The 23842-nt window shown below is 41.3% G+C and overlaps 1 protein-coding gene across 1 annotated transcript; it reads right to left on the bottom strand.

The window, feature by feature from the left end:
• Window positions 1-7962: 7962 nt before the first annotated feature.
• Window positions 7963-8892, bottom strand: LOC147362587 (olfactory receptor 1f45-like). The gene has a single exon (XM_086325370.1). The coding sequence runs from the start codon at window positions 8890-8892 to the stop codon at window positions 7963-7965; it is 930 nt and encodes a 309-aa protein (XP_086181496.1).
• Window positions 8893-23842: the final 14950 nt, after the last annotated feature.

Consider the following 23842-nt stretch of genomic DNA (forward strand, 5'->3'; position numbering starts at 1 on the left):
GACAGAGGAGCCTGGTGGGCTACAGTCCATAGGGTCACATAGTCAGACACGACTGAAGCTGACTTAGCACACAGCACGTTCTGTGAGAAGGCTTTAAGTTTGATTAGGTCTCATTTGTTTATTCTTGCTTTTATTTCTATTGCCTTGGGAGACTGATCTAAGATGCATATTTTTTTAGCTTTGTTGAGTTATACTTGACAAATACAAACTGTATGTTTAAGTTGTACTATTTGATGTTGTGATATATGTGTAGGTTGTGAAATGATCACCACAATCAAGCTAATTAACATTCATCACCTCATATAGTTACTTTTAGTGTCTGTGTGTGTTTGTGTGTGGTGAGAACACTTAAGATTTACCTTCTTAGCAGATTTCAAGTATACAAGACAGTATCATTAACTTTAGTCACCATGTTCTACATTAGATGTCTGTAATTTATTTGCTGACATAACTGAAACTTGGGCTTCCCTGGTGACTCAGAGGGCAAAGCATCTGCCTGCAATGCAGGAGACCCAGGTTCGATCCCTGGGTCAGGAAGATCCCCTGGAGAAGGAAATGGCAACCCACTCCAGTATTCTTGCCTGGAGAATCCCATGGACGGAGGAGACTGGTAGGCTACAGTCCACAGGATCGCAAAGAGTCAGATACGACTGAGTGAGTTCAGTTTGTTAACTGAAACTTAGTACTCTTTGGCAAACTTTGCATAATTCTTAACAATTAAGACATTACCAATTGAGGCACTTTTAATGCATATCAGATATTATTTTCTCATAATTTCATACACTATCTTTCACTACCACAAATAATATGCATTGAGTACATTCTGAGGTTTTGTGCTGACTGCTTTCTAGTCATCATTGCTTTCAGTCTCTACAAAAGCACACTGAGGGATGTCCTATTATTTATTTATTTATTTTTGTGTTTAAGTCATGTATAGCCCTTTTGCAACCCCAGGAAATGTAGCCCACCAGTCTTCTCTGTCCATGGGATTTCCCAGGCAAGAATACTGCAGTGGGTTTCCATTTCCTTCTCCAGGGGATCTTCCTGACCCAAGTATCAAACCTGCATCTCCTGCATTGGCAGGCAAATTCTTTACCACAGAGCCATCAGGGAATTACACCTATTTATTTTTTATTTCTACAATAAAAGTTTACCTCTTGTTGACACAAAGTTCAATGTGAATGTGACTTCCATGCAGTCCTTCAGGGTCCCAGGATTCCTCCTTCTTGCAGCTCTACCCCATCTATTTCCTCAGGGGCATCTCTTCAGCTAGTATTTTTATTAAGAGAGAGGGTTGCAGGTGAGGAGACTTGAATGGATCAGGCTGAAAAGTGGTGTGTATCCTTTCCATCCACATTCTTTTGACTAGAGCTCAGTTACATGGCCACACTTAACTATAAGAAAAGCTGGGAAATATGGGCCATTTGTGTACTCAAGATGAAAAGGTCATGGGTTTTGAGTGTCATTTCATTAAAGCCTGAACATGGAGAGAAACAGAAGTGTAGCTATGCCCAAGTGTCTGAGGGAAAGCATTTCAGACAGTGAAAATGGTCAATTCAAATGTCCTGAGGTGGGAGCAATCCATGTTTATTTAACGAATACCAGAGATCAATGTTTCTGTGCAGGAGTACATTAGAGAGCAAACAACAATATGTGAAGGCAGAAAGCTAGGGGCCAGATCATGTAGGATCTGGTGGCTATGACAAGGCTTTGGCTATTTCTCTGAGTGCAGTAGGAAGCCTTGGGTCATTGCACAGGTTTTAGCAGTGGAAGAGCATGATCTAACTTATATTTTTGCTTCCAAAGTTTTAGGTTGAAAAATTTCAAATTCACATAAAAATGGAGAGAAGATAACAACGAACTCTTATCTATCCTTCACATAGGTCCACAGATTGTTAACTTTTTCCCCACACTTGTTTTATCCCTTTCTATAAATTTCTACTATTTATTTTTTGGTGAACTAGCTGAAAGTAAGTTGAAGACAACATGCCCTTCTCCTTTAAATACTTCAGCAGGCATCTTCCACAAAACCCCAGAATAATAATTGTATAAGAGAAAATAAACACAGATCCTACATGATATCCAACCTGTGGTCCAATTTTTTCAATCTAGTCCCCAATCAAGGTAAATGTGTTGCATTTGATGGTTATATTTCTTTTGTCTCTTTTAATAATGGGAAAATATCTCCCCCCTTAATTTTATTTTTTTGGTTTATTCATTTTTCCTGACATTGCAGAGTGCAGGTCAGTTGCTTTGCTGAATGTTTAACATTATCTATTTGTTTGCACATGATTAGATTTATATTTAATATTTGATCAGAATATTACAAGGGAGATATTGTGTACCTCTGGTTCCATCGCATCAGTTGGGAAAGAGGGTCAGGTCCACTATTGTTCAAGAAAGTTTGATTACTTTGTTAAGTTACTGACCAGCAGATGTTTCATTGTAAAGGCAAAGTTTCTCTTTTCTAATTAGTAAGAAGTCAATGGTGGGTATCATAGAAGGAAATGACAACCCACCCCAGTACTCTTGCCTGGAAAATCCCATGGACAGAGGAGCCTGGTAGGCTGCAGTCCATGGGGTCGCTAAGAGTAGGACACAACTGAGCGACTTCACTTTCACTTTTCACTTTCGTGCATTGGAGAAGGAAATGGCAATCCACTCCAGTGTTCTTGCCTGGAGAATCCCAGGGATCGGGGAGCCTGGTGGGCTGCCGTCTATGGGGTCGCACAGAGTTGGACACCACTGAAGCGACTAAGCAGCAGCAGCAGCAGCAATGGTGGGTATTTGAAATTGTGTGACTATCCATTTTTTTTCCCCTAACACCTTTCTACTTAATGGTTATATCTTAGTTTTAGGTGAAAGACTCTTGCCTGAATCAATCATTTCATTTGCATATTTTACCCATATTACTTGTGAAGAGACTGAAGTTCAGAGACATGAAGTGACATTCCTTAGATCAAAGTGCTGGTCAATGGTAGAGCTAAGATTCAAACATAGAGCTTTTTAGCCAGAGCTCAGGCTCTTGACTACTTTATTACTTTCTTGATGTTGTTCTAACAAATTAGTGGTTTAAAGTGATACAAATGTATTCTCTTATATACTTATGAAAGTTAGAAGTCTAAATTTAAAGTAAAAGTAAGGCTGCATTCCTTCTGGAATCTTCTGAGGAGAATTTGTTTCCTTGCCTTTTGCAGTTCCCAGAGACCACCTATATTTCTTAATTTCTGGCCCTTTCCTCTTCTCACACTAATGTCTTGCTTCTGAAGCAGAGGTTTCCCAGAAGAAGCAGTGGCTTCCCTGGTGGCTCAGAGGGTAAAGCGTCTGCCTACAATGTGGGAGACCCGGGTTTGATCCCTGGGTTGGGAAGATCCCCTGGAGAAGGAAATGGCAACCCACTCCAGTACTCTTGCCTGGAAAATCCCATGGACAGAGAAGCCTGGTAGGCTACACATGGGGTCACAAAGAGTCAGACGTGACTGAGCAACTTCACTTTTCTGAAGCAGAATCTGATCTCTGTACTCGACACTGAACTATATCTCAGAGACAGAATTTTGAGTGAAGTTGGTAAGAATAGCTTTATTGCTTTGCCAGGCAAAAGGGGTCACAGTGGGATAAGGCCCTCAGGACTGTGTGTCAACCTGGAAGGGGTAGTGAGGAGTTTTATAGTAATGGTTCTGAGAAATAGAGTATTTCCTGTCACATCAATAAACTAGGCTGTCACAGATATCAGCACTTCCAGTCCTCCAAACTTGAATTTCTGAGCCCCGTGAGCACCCAGGAAGGAGAATAATACCTGTTATCTGGGAGATATCAGGCTGCAGCCATTTCCTATGGTGAGTACTGAGAAGCTTTTGGGGAGGGGGGGGGGTGAAAAACAGGATACTGGCCCCAGATATCTGAGAGGCATATGTAAGGAATGATTTCAGTGAGCCCAGACTCTTGCATCTTCCCATACATAGAAAGTGCTACATTCCTTAACTTGAGATATCTGGTTTTCCTGAATTAGCAATATTCTTTTGATCAGACTACCTTCCCTTTGATGCAAACTTCTATATAACCTGATTCCTCCACTTGCCGTCTTGGAGCAGTGCTCTCAGGGTTACCTGAGATGCTGTCTTCCAGGCTTGGAGTCCTAAAAATGTCCGCTGAATGAAACATAACTCTCAGCTTTTACGTTGCAATTGTTTTTAAGCTGACAATTCAAAGAGGAGGTGATCAACTCGGAAATTCTTCTGACTGGTTGGTAGTGAGGTAAATGACAGTGTCATCAACCTTCTGGTTTCAACTGGCCTGGGGTCTAAGTGCTTGTGAGCAGCATACTGTTAACTTCTCTTACCTGGTGGAGGTTTCAGTATCTGCAAAAGAGCTCAGATATTGTTCTCAGTTCAGTTCAGTCGCTCAGTCATGTCCAACTCTTTGCGACCCCATGAATCGCAGCACGCCAGGCCTCCCTGTCCATCACCAACTCCTAGAATTCACTCAAACTCATGTCCATTGAGCCGGTGATGCCGTCCAGCCATCTCATCCTCTGTCGTCCCCTTCTCCTCCTGCCCCCAATTCCTCCTAGCATCAGAGTCTTTCCAATGAGTCAACTCTTCGCATGAGGTGGCCAAAATATTGGAGTTTCAGCTTCAGCATCAGTCCTTCCAACGAACAACCAGGACTGGTCTCCTTTAGGATGGACTGGTTATATCTCCTTACACTCCAAGGGACTCTCAAGAGTCTTCTCCAACACCACAGTTCAAAAGCATAAATTCTTCGGCACTCAGCTTTCTTCACAGTCCAACTCTCACATCCATACATGACCACTGGAAAAACCATAGCCTTAACTAGATGGACCTTTGTTGGCAAAGTAATGTCTCTGCTTTTGAATATGCTGTCTAGGTTGGTCATAACTTTCTTTCCAAGGAGTAAGTGTCTTTTAATTTCATGGCTGAAGTCACCATCTGCAGTGATTTTGGAGCCCAAAAAAATAAAGTCTGCCACCGTTTCCACTGTTTCACCATCTATTTCCCATGAACCAATGGGATCAGATGCCATGATCTTAGTTTTCTGAATGTTGAGCTTTAAGTCAACTTTTTCACTCTCCTCTTTCACTTTCATCAAGAGGCTTTTTAGTTCGTCTTCACTTTCTGCCATAATGGTGGTGTCATCTGCATATCTGAGGTTATTGATATTTCTCCCAGCAATCTTGATTCCAGCTTGTGCTTCTTCCAGCCCAGCATTTCTCATGATGTACTCTGCATAGAAGTTAAATAAGCAGGGTGACAATATACAGCATTGACGTATTCCTTTTCCTATTTGGAACCAGTCTGTTGTTCCACGTCCAGTTCTAACTGTTGCTTCCTGATCTGCATATAGGTTTCTCAAGAGGCAGGTCAGGTGGTCTGGTATTCCCACCTCTTTCAGAATTTTCCACAGTTTATTGTGATCCACACAGTCAAAGGCTTTGGCATAGTCAATAAAGCAGAAATAGATGTTTTTCTGGAACTCTCTTGCTTTTTCGATGTTCCAGCTGATGTTGGCAATTTGGTCTCTGGTTCCTCTACCTTTTCTAAAACCAGCTTGAACAGCTGAAGTTCACAGTTCATGTACTGCTGAAGCCTGGCTTGGAGAATTTTGAGCATCACTTTACTAGTGTGTGAGATGAGTGCAATTGTCCGGTAGTTTGAGCATTCTTTGGCATCACCTTTCTTTGGGATTGGAATGAAAACTGACATTTTCCAGTCCTGTGGCCACTGCTGAGTTTTCCAAATTTGCTGGCATATTCAGTGCAGCACTTTCACAGCATCATCTTTCAGGATTTGGAATAGCTCAACTGGAATTCCGTTACCTCCACTAGCTTTGTTCATAGTGATGCTTTCTAAGGCCCACTTGACTTCACATTCCAGGATGTCTGGCTCTAGGTCAGTGATCACACCCTTGTGATTCTCTGGGTCGTGAAGATCTTTTTTGTACAGTTTTTCTGTGTATTCCTGCCACCTCTTCTTAATATCTTCTGCTTCTGTTAGGTCCATACCATTTCTGTCCTTTACTGAGCCCATCTTTGCATGAAATATTCCCTTGGTATCTCTAATTTTCTTGAAGAGATCTCTAATCTTTCCCATTCTGTTATTTTACTCTATTTCTTTGCATTGATCGCCAAGGCAGGCTTTCTTTTCTCTCCTTGCTATTCTTTGGAACTCTGCATTCAGATGCTTATATCTTTCCTTTTCTCCTTTGCTTTTCGCTTCTCTTCTTTTCACAGCTATTTGTAAGGCCTCCCCAGAGAGCCATTTTGCTTTTTATGCATTTCTTTTCCATGGGGATGGTCTTGATTCCTGTCTCCTGTACAGTGTCACGAACCTCATTCCATAGTTCATCAGGCACTCTATCAGATCTAGGCCCTTAAATCTATTTCTTACTTCCACTGTATAATCATAAGGGATTTGATTTAGGTCATGCCTGAATGGTCTAGTGGTTTTCCCTACTTTCTTCAATTTCAGTCTGAATTTGGCAATAATTGTTATGGATACCCCTTTATGGGAAACAAGGACTTTGCCCCAAGGCTGCACTATCATTTCTCTTGACTATTCCTCCCTTGTCTCTGCATCCCCTCCTTTCCTCTCCTTAGAAATTGGGGAAGGTCAGGGAGGCTGAATGAAGCCTATTTCATATAATCAAGAAGTGGGAGAAGCAGAAAGGCCTTGATGGTGAATCTTAGTCACTATATCACCAGGGACCAGAATCAATAGATAGGACTAGGGCTCTGGCTCTTTGTCTGCATTGAGGAAGGAATTCAGCAAAGAGATGGAAAGTAGTGAAACAAGTAAAGTGTTTATTAGGAGGAAAAAGTGGCTGTGGAGAGACACGCAGATTGGATCAGAGAGTTTTGTGCCTTTGGGGTGGTTTAAATCACTTACATGGGGGCAGTTCTTCACATTTCCTCTGGCCATTCATCTTGCTTTATCTGGCTCTGAGTCCATATTTGGTCTGACTCAAGGCCCTCTTCTGTGTGCACATGCGTCTTTTAGCCAAGATGGTTCCAGCACAAGGGTTTCTGGGACATTAACAAAACGTTATTATCTGGTGTCCCCTCCCTTCTCTGACCCCTGAGGAACCTTTCTGCACATGTGTAATTTGGAAGGTCTCCTTGACCTCAAGAATGAGAAATGTGTGGTCTCTTTATTTCTTATCAAAGCAGGATTCAGCTTCTCCTTCCTCTTGAGACTCCTGAGAGTCCCTTGGACTGCAAGGAGATCCAACCAGTCGATCCTAAAGGAGATCAGTCCTGAATATTCATTGGAAGGACTGATGCTGAAGCTCCAATACTTTGGCCACCTGATGTGAGGAACTGAGTCCTTGGAAAAGACCCTGATGCTGGGAAAGATTGAAGGCAGGAGAAGGGGACGACAGAAGATGAGATGGTTGTATGGATGTCATCACTGACTTGATGGACATGAGTTTGAGTAAGCTCTGGGAGTTGGTGATGGACAAGGAAGCCTGGTGTGCTTCAGTCCATGGGGTCACAAAGAGCTGGACACAACTGAGCAACTGAATGGAACTGAACTGCTCCCGCCATTATCTTTATCTTTGAGTATTTGTCCACAAGGGATAGATTTCAGCGGCTCAGCCTGGGGTCCATATATCCCCTGCTTCACTATGAGAGTCTTCCCAGAGTGAAGCTGACATCCATGTTGGGAAACCTGGCTTTTAGAGAAATGGATGATTTCAGGACTGGAGCAGAGAAAGTGCAAGATGAGTCTGGAATATCTTGATGTGACAGAAGGCAAGAAAGTGTTCAGAGAATGGTGGAAACATCAACAGGCACAGAAGTAATAGCTTATAACTCACTGGACAAAGCTGGAAACCGTAACTCTGTATCAATATAAGTAAATGAATAGATGGGAAGAAGTTTGATGAGGGATGAGATATTTATGCAATTTCAGCTATCTTCCCATTCTGTCTTCAATGCTTATTCTATTCTTTTCTCCTAGCCAGCTTTCTCAAGGCTTGCTTCATGTCCCTGTTCCTAAGGCTATAGATAAAAGGGTTCAGCATGGGGATTACCACAGTGTAAATGACAGTGACCACCCGGTCCTTTGTCACTGAGTAGGTGGATGAGGGGCGGATGTACACTGAGATGGCAGTCCCATAGTATAATGCCACAACTGTGAGGTGGGACCCACAGGTGGAGAAGACCTTGTACCTGCCTCTCCCAGAAGGGACTCTCAGAACAGCACGGGTGATATAGACATAAGAGACAGTAATGAAGATGAAGGGACTCATGATCACAAAGGAGCCCTCTGTGAAGGCCAAGAGCTCATTGAGAGAAGTGTCAGAGCAGGAGAGCATCAGCAGAGGCTGGACATCACAGAAGAAGTGGTGGATGATGTTGGGCCCACAGAAGGAGAGGCGGGCCATAAGGATGGTGTGGGTGAGGGAGTGGAGGTGGGATACCAGCCAGGATGCTGTCACGAGCTGGAGGCAGCATCTGAGGTTCATGGTGGTGGTGTAACGTAGTGGGTGGCAGATGGCCACGTAGCGGTCCAAGGCCATGGCAGCCAGGAGGAAGCTGTCAGTGATTGCACAGGCCACAAAGAAATACATCTGTGTCAGGCACTGGGTGAAGGGGACCTTCTTGCTCTTGCTCTGCATGTTTGCCAGCATCCTTGGCACAATGACGTTTGTAAAGCAGATGTCCACAAAAGATAGGTTGGAGAGGAAGAAGTACATGGGAGTGTGGAGGCGAACATCCCCTTGGATGGCTGCAATGATGACTGAGTTGCCTCCCACATTGACCAGGTACATTACCAGAAAGCTGGCAAAGAGCCACACCTGCTGTTTGGGGTCACTGCTCAGTCCCAGAAGGAGGAATTCAGTGATGTGGCTCTGGTTTCCTCTTGTCATTGCTGTCCCCCAAGTGGAAAATCTAAAGGAATGCTAGGCATGAGTCCTGGCTTGGAATCTCCAGTTCTGAATTCTGATGAGTGGCTGGTATAGTTGACAGGCACATGGATTTTAGTGTCACACATGTCTGGCTTTCCATCTTGGCTCTGCCACTGACTGACACACAGCACAAAGTCACCTCCTGAACTTTCATTACCTTAATCCATAAAGACAGAAAGTATGAAATTTACCTCCTCAGGCTATTCTGTTTTGGACAGGAATTCTTTTTCGTTTCCTCAAAACAAATATCAGAATACCTCAACTTCTCCATGAGAAAACATATACATCCTACAGATGGTTTTCCTAGCTCCACTCTCTGTGGAAAAAGTTTGTGAAATGCACTTGGGGGTTTGAGTAAAAATCACTTTATGAGTGCCATGAAATTGGAAAGTCTACAACCCTCCAGGAGATGAAACTTTATGGTACGGGGACAGAACCAGTTTCTGGAGTTGTGTGGCATAAGGAAAGACCACTTTCTGGCATCAGGAGAGAGCACCTGTTTGGTTGGGTTAATTTATTTCATTCAGGTGGGTGGTAATTAGGAAGTCATCGTGGAAGTAACAGGTGAGTGTATTGACAGTAGATCAGAGCTGAGTCATAAATTGTAATCTGAGCATAAGAACTATATAAACGGAGTAAGTAGGCTGGCAGATAACAGTGAGAGGACTGGATAGCAAGGTTCTGGGCTTCAGAAGCTGGATTCTAATCTGAAAACTGGCACAGAGGATCCAGAGAACAAAACAGGACCCCTGTCGGGAAGGAATTGTCCCTCAGCTCAGCAATTATAAAGGTGGAGACTGAGCTGTAGTGGAATAAGATCAGAAATCAACTATCAGCCCTCACACCCAGGATCAGATCCTGGTTATCAGCCAGAACTACCTGAGGCTGAGTCAGTCATTCTGTGCCTGGACTTGGGTTCCTACTGTCCACCTTTCCTACAATCAGAATTATTTCCAGAGGCAAACACAGGAAGTAATCTGCAGATGTCTCTCAGTGATTGCTGATAAAGAATGAAAAAGATGTATAAAAGATGAGTGAGAAGAAGTCTACACTCAAGGACACTGAGAACTAATTTTTTAAAAATGTTTCAAGCCCTTAAATGAAATTCTCTGCATCATTGGAAAGGATCCCCACAGTCTGCATCTTGGCACTTTCCTAAGATACAATGGCATAGGTTCCTATAGCATCTTTTTCTCCCCAATGTGCTTTGGATCAAGATGATTTCTCCTATTAGGAGACCTGATTGACATAGGAGAAGGCCAGGGTATTACTTCTCCAAGGACATCTTCCAGGGATCTTATTGGCTATTCAACACTGTATTCCCCAGTTCACCATTGTATCCTTGTGGTTAAAAAGTACTAATTAAACTTAAAAGCTTTTGCACAGCAAAGGAAACTATAAGCGAGGTGAAAAGACAATCCTCAGAATGGGAGAAAATAATAGCAAATGAAACAACTAACAAAGGACTAATTTCCAAAATATACAATCAGCTCATATAACTCAATGCCAGAAAAACAAACAACCCAATGAAAAAGTGGGAAAAACATTTCTCCAGACATTTCTCCAAAGAAGACATACAGATGGCTAACAAACACATGAAAAGATGCTCAACATAGCTCATTATTGGAGAAATGCAAATCAAAACCACAATGAGATATCACCTCACACCAGTCAGAATGGCCATCATCAAAAAGTCTACAAACAATAAATGCTGGAGAGGGTGTGGAGAAAAGGGAACGCTCTTACACTGTTGGTGGGAATGTAAATTGATACAGCCATTATGGAAGATGGTATGGAGATTACTTAAAAAACTAGGAATAAAGCCACAGTATGACCCAGCAATCCCACTTCTAGGCTTATACCCTGAGGAAACCAAAATTGAAAAAAGATACATATATCCCATTGTTCATTGCAGTACTACTTACAATAGCTAGAACATGGAAGCAACCTGGATGTGCATCAACAGATGAATGGATAAAGAAACTGTGGTACATATACACAATGGAATATTACTCAGCCATAAAAAGGAATGCCTTTGAGTAAGTTCTCATGAGGTGGATGAACCTAGAACCTATTATACAGAGTGAAGTGAGTCAGAAAGAGAAAGATAAGTATATTCTAACACACATATATGGAACTAGAAGAATGGTACTGAAGAACTTATTTACAGGGCAGCAGTGGAGAAACAGACCTAGAGAATAGACCTATGGACATAAGGAGAGGGGAGGAGAGGATGAGATGTATGGAAAGAGTAACATGGAAACTTACATTACCATATGTAAAATAGATAGTCAATGAGAATTTGCTATATGGCTCAGGAAACTCAAACAGGGCTCTGTATCAACCCAGAGGGGTGGGATGGGGAGGGAGATGGGAGGGAGGTTCAAAAAGGAGGGGATATATGTATACCTATGGCTGATTCATGTTGAGGTTTGACAGAAAATGACAAAATATTATAAAGCAATTATCCTTCAAAAAAAAAACAAACAAACAATAAACAGATTTTAAAAGAAAAAAAAAATACTGAACACAATGAAAGTAGTTACCATGTGCTAGGCACTGTATGATGATTTAATCCACCTAAGAACTCCCACACTATACAGATGAAGAAGCAATTACACAACCATTAAGAGATGTTCAATAACTTGCCCAAGATTATACACTGAGTAAGTGGTTATAATTCCAACCCAGAGCAGTTTTGTTTCAGGGTCCTGTTCTTAGCTATTAAACTATACTAATTCTCTCCCTATGAAGTACTTGCAGACTTCATTTGCAGAGTAAACTCAGAATGGGTTTCCCTGGGTGGCTCAGTGATAAAGACTCTGTGTGCCAATGCAGGAGACGTAAGAGATACGGGTTTGATCCCAGGGTTGGGAAGATACCATGGAGAAGGAAATGGCAACTCACTCCAGTATTCTTGCCTAGGAAATCCCATGGACATTGGAGCCTGGTGGGCTGCAGTCCATGGGGTCCCAAAAGACTCCGACACAACTTGGTGACTGAGTGCACACAAAATTAGAATAAGCAACTTTGACAGCTACTTGAATAACTGGGACGTGTTGCAGAGGGACCTGAATCAGATTCTTTGGATCAGGAGAATTAGTGGAAATAGTATAGGATTTGGGTTCTACTCCTGGTTTAGTTACTTACCAGTTGCTTCCCCTGAAAAGTCTTTGTGCCTAGTTTATTTTTCTCATGAAAATATGGAAATGCAATGCCTATTTCCATCAGAATGTCGTGGGCATCAAATGGGTGAACATATCTTTGAAAAGGAGTGAAAAGTGCTTTGTTAAAGACTGTGTGCTATAAAATTTGTACTAATTATATAAATAATATATAATGATAGAAGTAATATAAGAAACAATGAAAAATCACAATTCTCAAGTTGTTCAGTCACTAAGTCATGTCCGACTGTTTTTGTGACCCCATGGACTGTAGCCCACCAGGTTCCTCTGTCCATGGGATTTTCCAGGCAAGAATATTGGAGTGGGCTTCCATTTCCTTCTCCAGGGGATCTTTCTGACTCACGGATTGAACCTGCTTCTCCTGCATTGGCAGGTGAATTCTTCACCACTGAAGCACCAGGGAAGCCCAATAATTCTCATAAATATATAATAACTGGTTAAGCTGGCTAAGGTAAAAGAAAGTGAGGAAGAGTGTGATTGTGTGTAAAATAGTGAGATGACCACTGAAAGGGGAGCAAGATCAAAGCATGGAGAGCTGCAGAATGGGGATGTATGAGAATTTCCTGGTCAGAGAGGGGAAGGAACAGAGATTCTAGTGGGCTTCCTGCTTTGTAGGGTCTTTCCTGTGGCAGTGACAGATAAATTAAGGGGCCTGGTACTGACAGCCAGCCCAGGATCAGATGGTCACCGAGTGTGGTTTCAGATAGCTCAGCAAAGCCAGATGACCTTTCTTCATGCAATATTTTTTGCTTATTCAAAAGCCATCTGATGTGGTGTAATAGACTATCAGTTCCCCAGCTCTTCTCATTATTTCTATGCATCCGCCTTGATACCAAGGCAGGCTGTTTCTGAGCTGAGATAGTGGGAGGGATGGGAAAGAGGACAGCTTCCCTTTTCCATGTCATCTTTCTCTTGCCTCCTCTGGCCTTCCCCAGGACACAGCTTCAAATCCTCCCTCCACTTCTCATCCTGTTCTTCCTTTACCCCATGGTTGATACTCCCATGTGAACAGATAGGTCACTGGTGAGGCATAGTATGAACAGACCCAGGGGTCCGAGGATTCTTCCTCTTTAGTTAGAAAAATTCTTCCTTCATGTGTTTTACAGATTCTTTTACAAAGGATAGATAGTTTTGAAGATAAGCTTTCAGTGCTAAAGAAAAGTTTCAAAACAAATTCTACTCTACATGATCAATTTGCAGAGAGCCAACTGAAGCCTCTGCAAATTGATGCTAGGATTGATGCTGAAGTTGAAGCTCCAATACTTTGGCCACCTGATGTGAAGAGCCCACTCACTGGAAAAGACCCTGATGCTGGGAAAGGCTGAGGTCAGGAGGAGAAGGGGACGACAGAGGATGAGATGGTTGGATGGCATCATCGAATCAATGGACGTGAGCTTGAGCAAACTCTGGGAGATGGTGAAGGACAGGGAAGCCTGGCCTGCTATAGTCTATGGGATCGCAAAGAGTCAGACATTACTTAGTGACTGAACAACAACAGTTGAAGCCTCAAGAACAAAGTTGGTCATTTAGTGCTGTACCATCAGTGAGCTGCAGGACTAGTGTGACAGTCCAGGAGTTGGAAAAGGTCATTGGGAGGATATGACTGCTTGGCTCTTGGAGCTGAACCTGGGCAATCAAAGGCTCCTCCCCCAACCTTTCCTTGGTAATTACACTCTGCCTATTGTTCCCACAATAGAAGCTGTTCCAAGGAGACAGCCTTAGAGAATAAGATGTGTTGGGATCATCTGTTGATACACGGACTGAACCAGTTAAGGTCTCTGTATAAACTGTTAAGATTCTGGCAGGCAGGTGTGGAGATCTTCTCCTCTTAAGGCCATGCAAGAAAACCTTGTAAGTTCCCTGGCTTACTAAAACTGCCACCTACCCATCCCTCCTACCCATCTGCCTCTTTCTTCTCTCCCTGCCCTCTGTGTATGGGTGGGGGTGGGGGCAGGGCTGGTTTCAGATTTCATCCAGGAAGCTCTTGAGGTGGTGTCCCCGTGCTGCTCTGAGGCTGTGGTAAAGCCATTGAGGTAGACTTTTCTTTGATACAAGACTGGCTTTGGGGACATTCTGAAGGCAGGCTGGAATGATGGAAGCTGAACTTTGGCCCATCAGCTTCAGCACAGCTACTCTTTCTCTGAAAGAGTTGATCCCTTTGCTTGGAGTTTCACTCACTCATAGCCAGCCCTCCTCCTTTTTGTGAATGGAGAAGGGAGACAGAGGTGTGTGGAGGAGTTTGAGGTTCTCAGATAAAGAAATAAGGGATGCAGGTTGATGAGGAGCAGATGACCTGTCTTGTAGCCCAACTATGGCATTATCTTGCTGCATGTAATTGGGCAACTTGTTTTTCTTCTCTGTAAAAATGAGCGTATCAGATAGGAGAGCTTTAATGTTTCTGACCCTCTAAGGTAGACATATTCTAGGTTGAATATGGTTGAAGATTACAAGCTACTTACTCAGGTAAGGGATGGTGACCTCCAGGGTGGTCTTTGTGTGTGTGTGTGAGGTCTCAGTAGCTTCTCCTTAGTCCTCTTGACCATGATGTCTAGAGGTGGATTGGAGGGCTTGAGGCATAGAAGGAATGTTCATATCAGGTTAATAAAAGGAAAAAGCCCCATATTCTGGAGAGAGGTGTCAAGACCGGCAATACTGAGTGCCTGTGATGGTTGCCTTAGCCTAGAGATGAAGTTATGAATTCCTGAAGTGGCTATACTTCTCCTTCCTAAGAGGTGACTCCTCTGTGTAGCCCCTGGCACTGGAATCATGAACCTTTCTCCCATCCCCAACTATCCACCACCTGACTCCTTCAGGTTCCTCAGATGTTAAGGGATAGGATGGGGACCTGGGAGTACCTGACTGTCCTGCATGTGACTTCATCCCAAGAGGCCAGGCAGCCTCCCCATTTATCAACCCCAGGGAGCTCATTAAACACTATGTTTGGAGAGAACTAGGACCTCTCAGTGGAAACCAAGGAAACTCAGGCTACCATGGCAGTGTTTTTCTTAGTGTTCCAGATAATTAGTTGCTTATTGTTCTAGTGATTTTTAAGGAGACAGGCAAATGCATAGAGAAAGCCTGGGGCTTCTCCCAAGATGTGGAGGAGAATGTATCAAGAGAAGAGTTCAGGTCTTCATATAAAAGTTCTTTGCAGATTAGTTGGTGCTAATATAACCACACTTATCAATCCGTCCATTAAAACAAACACTTAAAAAACTATATATTACTTAAAGTTTACTATTGTAACCATTTTAAAATGTATTAAGTGGCAGTAAGTACATTCACACTGTGATGCAACCATCATCACCATCATCTCCAGAGCTTTTTTATTCTATATGGAAACTCTGTACCCATTGAGGAAGAACTCTCCATTGCTCCCTGTCTCCAGCCCCTGGAAACTATTGTTCTACCATTTGTCTATGAATTTGATGATTCTAAGTATCTATTAGAAGTGGAATCTTAGAGTATTTGCCCTTTTGCATCTGGCTTATTTCACTTGAGTCTTCAAGGTTCATCCATCTTGTAGCATATTTTTTTCATCCATTTTTAAGGCTAAAGTGCAATTCTGCAGTCCAGATAGAACCTCAGTCTTAATGTTTGCAGCAAAATCTTTAATTTGATGAGTTACTGTATCAGAGAATGACAGAGCTGCGGTTCTTTTTACTGGCTTTTCATCAGCAGGCATTCAGCCATGTCAACTGCAACAGGATTTGTTTCTCAACTGCTGTGTGTACTTACCCAGGAAGAAGCTTAGTTAGCCTGTAAGATGCCTTGATGGCTTCCTCATTTCCAATTTTAAGGACTAGAAAAAGCAATTTTTATTTTTTTATTTTAGTGAATTATACATAATACAATTTTTAACCCAGAGTGCTCCTAATATTCATGTTTAAAATATTCACTTCCTTTTTCTTTAAATGCCAAACAATTGGACTTAAAACAATGTTACAACTTAACTGACATCAAAATACTAATTTGCTTTATATGGCACAATAATGTAAGTCATTAATATTTATAAAGTCAAAGAACAGATAGCTTTGTCATTTTTAAATTTCTTATTTACAGGGTTACCCAATTTCTCTGGGGTAGACTTCTCCCTTTCATGATTCAGAAAACTTCTAATATGCCAGTTTCATTTGTTTTAGTAGTTTTAAATGTAGATAGTGCAGTGTGGGTTGAGAAAGTGAATTTTCTTGTATCTCCTTCTTTTGAGCCAATGGTCCAATTTCAGCCAACTGTTAAGTATAAGAAAATATAAGAAAAATGCAAATAGAATATTAAAATCTAACAAATATTTTTTAAAACTTAAATTATAAAATACTTAGAGATTTCAATAAGATTTTGAAACAGAGAAATTTTGAAAAATTAAAAAATACTAACATTATTATCAAACAAGGTAAAGTGTACTTCCTTCTTACTGGGTTTCCATATACGGGCAACAAAAATACCAGATTTTGAAACAACAATTTATTAGATGATAATGAGGTTAGAGAGATTATATGGTATATAAACAAAATTAATAAAACCATAAAAGTACTAAAACCAAACTGAGTTTATCTTAAATACAAAATCAATATGCAGAAATCTGTATCTTCTCTGTACACTAACAACAAACTGTTAGAAAGAGATATTAAGAAAATAATCCTGGTTTAGCAAGTGGGGGCTGGGCAGGGAGGCACGGCATGGGCTGCATCGCTTAGAGTAAGGATCTGGCCTGAATACCCCGAGTGCTACCTGAGTGAAATATTTGGGCTAGCAAACCAGACTGTGGGATATCTACCACGTGAAAAGCCAGCCCTAACCTAAGACACTGCCAGGCCGGTGCATGGAACAAAGACTGGACAGAGATAGCCGCTGTAGACCGTCCCCCTCTGGTGACAGGCAGCCAGACCTCGAAGGGGGCAATCTCAGCCCCAGAGAGACATTATCTACAAAACTGTAAGCAGGCTTCTTTGCTAACTAAAACTTCTTGGGGTTCTGGACAGTCAACATCCGCCTGAGAAGGTGCGCTGGTTGTACACCCAGATAACCAAGCGGCGGGGAGGCAATAAGTCGCAGCAACCACGCTTGCCAAACACCTCATCATTGAAAGACAACTATATGTCTTGTCTTTCTTGTCTGAGCTGCTTGGACTTGGGAAGGGCACAAAACGCAGGCCCAACCGAGTCTGTGCCTCTGAGGACTACCCGAGTGCCTGAACCTGAGCGGCTTAGACCTGGGAGGTGCAAGCAGCCCAGGGCCAGGCGCGGATGGTTCCGGCAGAGCAATCTAGAGCTTGAGCAGTGTGGGCAGGGAGGCTACATGCGCTGTGAACGGGGGCAGGCCCAGTGTGGCTGAGGCACTGCAAGCACACGCCAGTCTTATTTATTTGCAGCGTCCCTCCCTCCCCACAGCACGACTGAACAAGTGAGCCTTAAAAAAATTTAAAAAAAGGTGCCCACCACCGCCCCCTTTGTATCAGGGCGGATATCAGACACTGAAGAGACCAGCAAACAGAAGAAGCTATAACAGAGGGAACCGCCTTGGAAGCGACAGGCAATAGATTAAAACCCCGTGATGTTTTATCAGTGGTGCTGCATAGAAGGAGAAGTTTTGAGACTACTGTAAAAATAAGACAGATAACTGGAAGCAGGAGGCCTAAGTCCAAACCCTGACTCCATGGAACATTAATTGACAGGAGCTCATCAAATGCCTCCATACCTACACTAAAACCAAGCACCACACAAGGGCCAACAAATTCCAGGGTAAGACATACCAAGCAAATTCTCCAGCAACACAGGAACACAGCCCTGAGCTCCAATATACAGGCTGCCCAAAGTCACCCCAAAACCATAGACATCTCATAACTCATTACTGGACACTTCATTGCACTCCAGAGAGAAGAAATCCAGGTCCACCCACCAGAACACCGACATAAGCTTCCCTAACCAAGAAACCTTGACAAGCCACCTGTACAAACCCACACACAGCAAGGAAACGCCACAATAAAGAGAACTCCACAAACTGCCAGAATACAGAAAGGAAACCCCAAACTCAGCAATTTAAACAAGATAAAGAGACAGAGGAATTCCCAGCAGGCAAAGGAACAGGATAAATGCCCACCAAACCAAACAAAAGAGGAAGAGACAGGGAATCTACCTGATAAAGAATTCCAAATAATGATAGTGAAATTGATCCAAAATCTTGAAATCAAAATGGAATCACAGATAAATAGCCTGGAGACAAAGATTGAGAAGATGCAAGAAAGGTTTAACAGGGACCTAGAAGAAATAAAAAAGAGTCAATATATAATGAATAATGCAGTAAATGAGATCAAAAACACTCTGGAGGCAACAAATAGTAGAATAACAGAGGCAGAACATAGGATTAGTGAATTAGAAGATAGAATGGTAGAAATAAATGAATCCGAGAGGAAAAAAGAAAAACGAATTAAAAGAAATGAGGACAATCTCAGAGACCTCCAGGACAATATTAAACGCTACAACATTTGAATCATAGGGGTCCCAGAAGAAGACAAAAAGAAAGACCATGAGAAAATACTTGAGGAGATAGTAGTTGAAAACTTCCCTAAAACGGGGAAGGAAATAATCACTCAAGTCCAAGAAACCCAGAGAGTCTTAAACAGGATAAACCCAAGGCTAAACACCCCAAGACACATATTAATCAAATTAACAAAGATCAAACACAAAGAACAAATATTAAAAGCAGCAAGAGAAAAACAACAAATAACACACAAGGGAATTCCCATAAGGATAACAGCTGATCTTTCAATAGAAACTCTTCAAGCCAGGAGGGAATGGCAAGACTTACTTAAAGTGATGAAAGAAAATAACCTACAGCCCAGATTATTGTACCCAGCAAGGATCTCATTCAAATATGAAGGAGAAATCAAAAGCTTTACAGACAAGCAAAAGCTGAGAGAATTCAGCACCACCAAACTAGCTCTCCAACAAATGCTAAAGGATATTCTCTAGACAGGAAACAAAAAAAGGGTGTATAAATTCAAACCCAAAACAATAAAGTAAATGGCAATGGGATCATGCTTATCAATAATTACCTTAAACGTAAATGGATTGAACGCCCCAACCAAAAGACAAAGACTGGCTGAATGGATACAAAAACAAGACCCCTACATATGTTGTCTACAAGAGACCCACCTCAAAACAGGGGACACATACAGACTGAAAGTGAAGGGCTGGAAAAAGATTTTCCATGCAAATAGGGACCAAAAGAAAGCCGGAGTAGCAATACTCATATCAGATAAAATAGACTTTAAAACAAAGGCTGTGAAAAGAGACAAAGATGGTCACTACATAATGATCAAAGGATCAATCCAAGAAGAAGATATAACAATTATAAATATATATGCACCCAACATAGGAGCACCGCAATATGTAAGACAAATGCTAACAAGTATAAAAGGAGAAATTAACAATAACATAATAATAGTGGGAGACTTTAGTACCCCACTCACACCTATGGATAGATCAACTAAACAGAAAATTAACAAGCAAACACAAACTTTAAATGATACAATAGACCAGTTAGACCTAATTGATATCTATAGGACATTTCATCCCCAAACAATGAATTTCACCTTTTTCTCAAGTGCACATGGAACCTTCTCCAGGATAGATCACATCCTGGGCCATAAATCTAGCCTTGGTAAATTCGGAAAAATTGAAATCATTCCAAGCATCTTTTCTGACCACAAGGCAGTAAGATTAGATCTCAATTACAGGAGAAAAACTATTAAAAATTCCAACATATGGAGGCTGAACAACACGCTGCTGAATAACCAACTAATCACAGAAGAAATCAAAAAAGAAATCACAATATGCATAGAAACGAATGAAAATGAAAACACGACAACCCAAAACCTGTGGGACACTGTAAAACAGTCCTAAGGGGAAAGTTTATAGCAATACAGGCATACCTCAAGAAACAAGAAAAAAGTCAAATAAATAACCTAACTCTACACCTAAAGCAACTAGAAAAGGAAGAAATGAAGAACCCCAGGGTTAGTAGAAGGAAAGAAATCTTAAAAATTAGGGCAGAAATAAATGCAAAAGAAACAAAAGAGACCATAGCAAAAATCAACAAAGCCAAAAGCTGGTTCTTTGAAAGGATAAATAAAATTGACAAACCATTAGCCAGACTCAAGAAACAAAGGGAGAAAAATCAAATCAATAAAATTAGAAATGAAAACGGAGAGATCACAACAGACAACACAGAAATACAAAGGATCATAAGAGACTACTATCAGCAATTATATGCCAATAAAATGGACAACGTGGAAGAAATGGACAAATTCTTAGAAAAGTACAACTTTCCAAAACTGGACCAGGAAGAAATAGAAAATCTTAACAGACCCATCACAAGCACGGAAATTGAAACTGTAATCAGAAATCTTCCAGCAAACAAAAGCCCAGGTCCAGACAGCTTCACAGCTGAATTCTACCAAAAATTTAGAGAGGAGCTAACATCTATCCTACTCAAACTCTTCCAGAAAATTGCAGAGGAAGGTAAACTTCCAAACTCATTCTATGAGGCCACCATCACCCTAATACCAAAACCTGACAAAGATGCCACAAAAAAAGAAAACTCCAGGCCAATATCACTGATGAACATAGATGCAAAAATCCTTAACAAAATCCTAGCAATCAGAATCCAACAACACATTAAAAAGATCATATGCCATGACCAAGAGGGCTTTATCCCAGGGATGCAAGGATTCTTCAATATCCGCAAATCAATCAATGTAATACACCACATTAACAAATTGAAAAATAAAAACCATATGATTATCTCAATAGATGCAGAGAAAGCCTTTGACAAAATTCAACACCCATTTATGATAAAAACTCTCCAGAAAGCAGGAATAGAAGGAACATACCTCAACATAATAAAAGCTATATACGACAAACCCGCAGCAAACGTTATCCTCAATGGTGAAAAATTGAAAGCATTTCCTCTAAAGTCAGGAACAAGACAAGGGTGCCCACTTTCACCATTACTATTCAACATAGTTTTGGAAGTTTTGGCCACAGCAATCAGAGCAGAAAAAGAAATAAAAGGAATCCAAATTGGAAAAGAAGAAGTAAAACTCTCACTGTTTGCAGATGACATGATCCTCTACATAGAAAACCCTAAAGACTCCACCAGAAAATTACTAGAACTAATCAATGAATATAGTAAATTTGCAGAATATAAAATCAACACACAGAAAACCCTTGCATTCCTATACACTAATAATGAGAAAACAGAAAGAGAAATTAAGGAAACAATTCCATTTACCATTGCAAAGAAAAGAATAAAATACTTAGGAATATATCTACCTAAAGAAACTAAAGACTTATATATAGGAAAGTATAAAACTCTGATGAAAGAAATCAAAGAGGACACTAATAGATGGAGAAATATACCATGTTCATGGATTGGAAGAATCAATATAGTGAAAATGAGTATACTAAATTCAATGCAATCCCTATCAAGCTACCAACGGTATTCTTCACAGAGCTAGAACAAATAATTTCACAATTTGTATGGAAATACAAAAAACCTCGAATAGCCAAAGCTATCTTGAGAAAGAAGAATGGAACTGGAGGAATCAACCTACCTGACTTCAGGCTTTACTACAAAGCCACAGTCATCAAGACAGTATGGTACTTGCACAAAGACAGAAATATAGATCAATGGAACAAAATAGAAAGTCCATGCACATATGGACACCTTATCTTTGACAAAGGAGGCAAGAATATACAATGGATTAAAGACAATCTCTTTAACAAGTGGTGCTGGGAAAACTGGTCAACCACTTGTGAAAGAATGAAATTAGAGCACTTTCTAACACAATACACAAAAATAAACTCAAAATGGATTAAAGATCTACATAAGACCAGAAACTATAAAACTCCTAGAGGAGAACCTAGGCAAAACACTCTCCGACATACATCACAGCAGGATCCTCTATGACCCACCTCCCAGAATATTGGAAATAAAAGCAAAAATAAACAAATGGGACCTAATTAAACTTAGAAGCTTCTGCACAACAAAGGAAACTATAAGCAAGGTGAAAAGACAGCCTTCAGAATGGGAGAAAATAATAGCAAATGAAGCAACAGACAAAAAACTAATCTCAAAAATATACAAGCAACTCCTACAGCTCAATTCCAGAAAAATAAATGACCCAATCAAAAAATGGGCCAAAGAACTAAATAGACATTTCTCCAAAGAAGACATACAGATGCCTAACAAACACATGAAAAGTGTTTGTTTGTTAGATGCCTAACAAACACATGAAAAGTGTTTGTTGTGTAGCAAACACAACATCACTCAGTATCAGAAAAATGCAAATCAAAACCACTATGAGGTACCATTTCATGCCCGTCAGAATGGCTGCGATCCAAAAGTCTACAAGCAATTAATGCTGGAGAGGGTGTGGAGAAAAGGGAACCCTCTTACACTGTTGGTGGGAATGCAAACTAGTACAGCCACTATGGAGAACAGTGTGGAGATTCCTTAAAAAACTGGAAATAGAACTGCCTTATGATCCAGCAATCCCACTGCTGGGCATACACACTGAGGAAACCAGAAGGGAAAGAGAAACGTGTACCCCAATGTTCATCACAGCACTGTTTATAATAGACAGGACATGGAAGCAACCTAGATGTCCATCAGCAGATGAATGGATAAGAAAGCGGTGGTACATATACACAATGGAGTATTACTCAGCCATTAAAAAGAATACATTTGAATCAGTTCTAATGGGGTGGATGAAACTGGACCCTATTATACAGAGTGAAGTAAGCCAGAAAGAAAAACACCAATACAGTATACTAACGTATATATATGGAATTTAGAAAGATGGTAACAATAACCCTGTATACGAGACAGCAAAAGAGACACTGATGTATAGAACAGTCTTATGGACTCTGTGGGAGAGGGAGAGGGTGGGATGATTTGGGAGCATGGCATTGAAATATGTATAATATCATATATGAAACGAATTGCCAGTCCAGGTTCGATGCACGATACTGGATGCTTGGGGCTGGTGCACTGGGACTGCCGGGAGCAGGAGCTCCGCCCATGGCAAAGGTCATGAGGAAGGAGGCTTGGCATATGTAAAGGTGGGATCGAGCCTCAGGAGTCCCCCTGGAAATTCTCGAGCATCTACCCCCAAAACCAGAGTCTGCCTACTTTCTGCTTTGTGCTCTCACCTACACCTCTGACTTTACAGGGGGCTGTCCCCCATTACCTCTCTCTGAAAAAATGGTTAACTTACAGCTCCAGTTAATAAAGTTCCTGGGTGTGATAGTGTTTCAACCTACAAACTCCTTTGGAAGTCCTCTAGCCTGCCTGAATAGGTTTTTCCGGCCACATGTGATTGCTCAGAGCCTCCCGACTGTGAGAGGCATGAGATGTTCTAAACTGTCTAAATACAGATTCCTTTGAGCAGTTAAAAGATTGATTAGAAATTGTATTGGTGAAGGGTTTTTCACTTGTTGGGCCAATGTTTGCTGCTAAGTCTCCATATCCCTCACCTGCTGTGTCCCTGGCAGTGTATTGATTAATATAATTGGTGTAAGTAGTAGCTTTAATGTTTGTAACCTGGGACCCTTGAGATAATTCTTTTTCTTGTTATAGCCCACCACACCTTTGCCCTATAGGAATGCAACTTTATCTAATGCTTTTGGAGGGTGGCGCTTAACTAATCACCTTTAGAGAAA

The sequence above is a fragment of the Bos grunniens genome, chromosome 11, assembly GCF_055505025.1.
Source record: "Bos grunniens cultivar Pamir isolate PY7600 chromosome 11, Bosgru_T2T1.0, whole genome shotgun sequence".
In the NCBI taxonomy this organism is placed as follows: domain Eukaryota; kingdom Metazoa; phylum Chordata; class Mammalia; order Artiodactyla; family Bovidae; genus Bos; species Bos grunniens.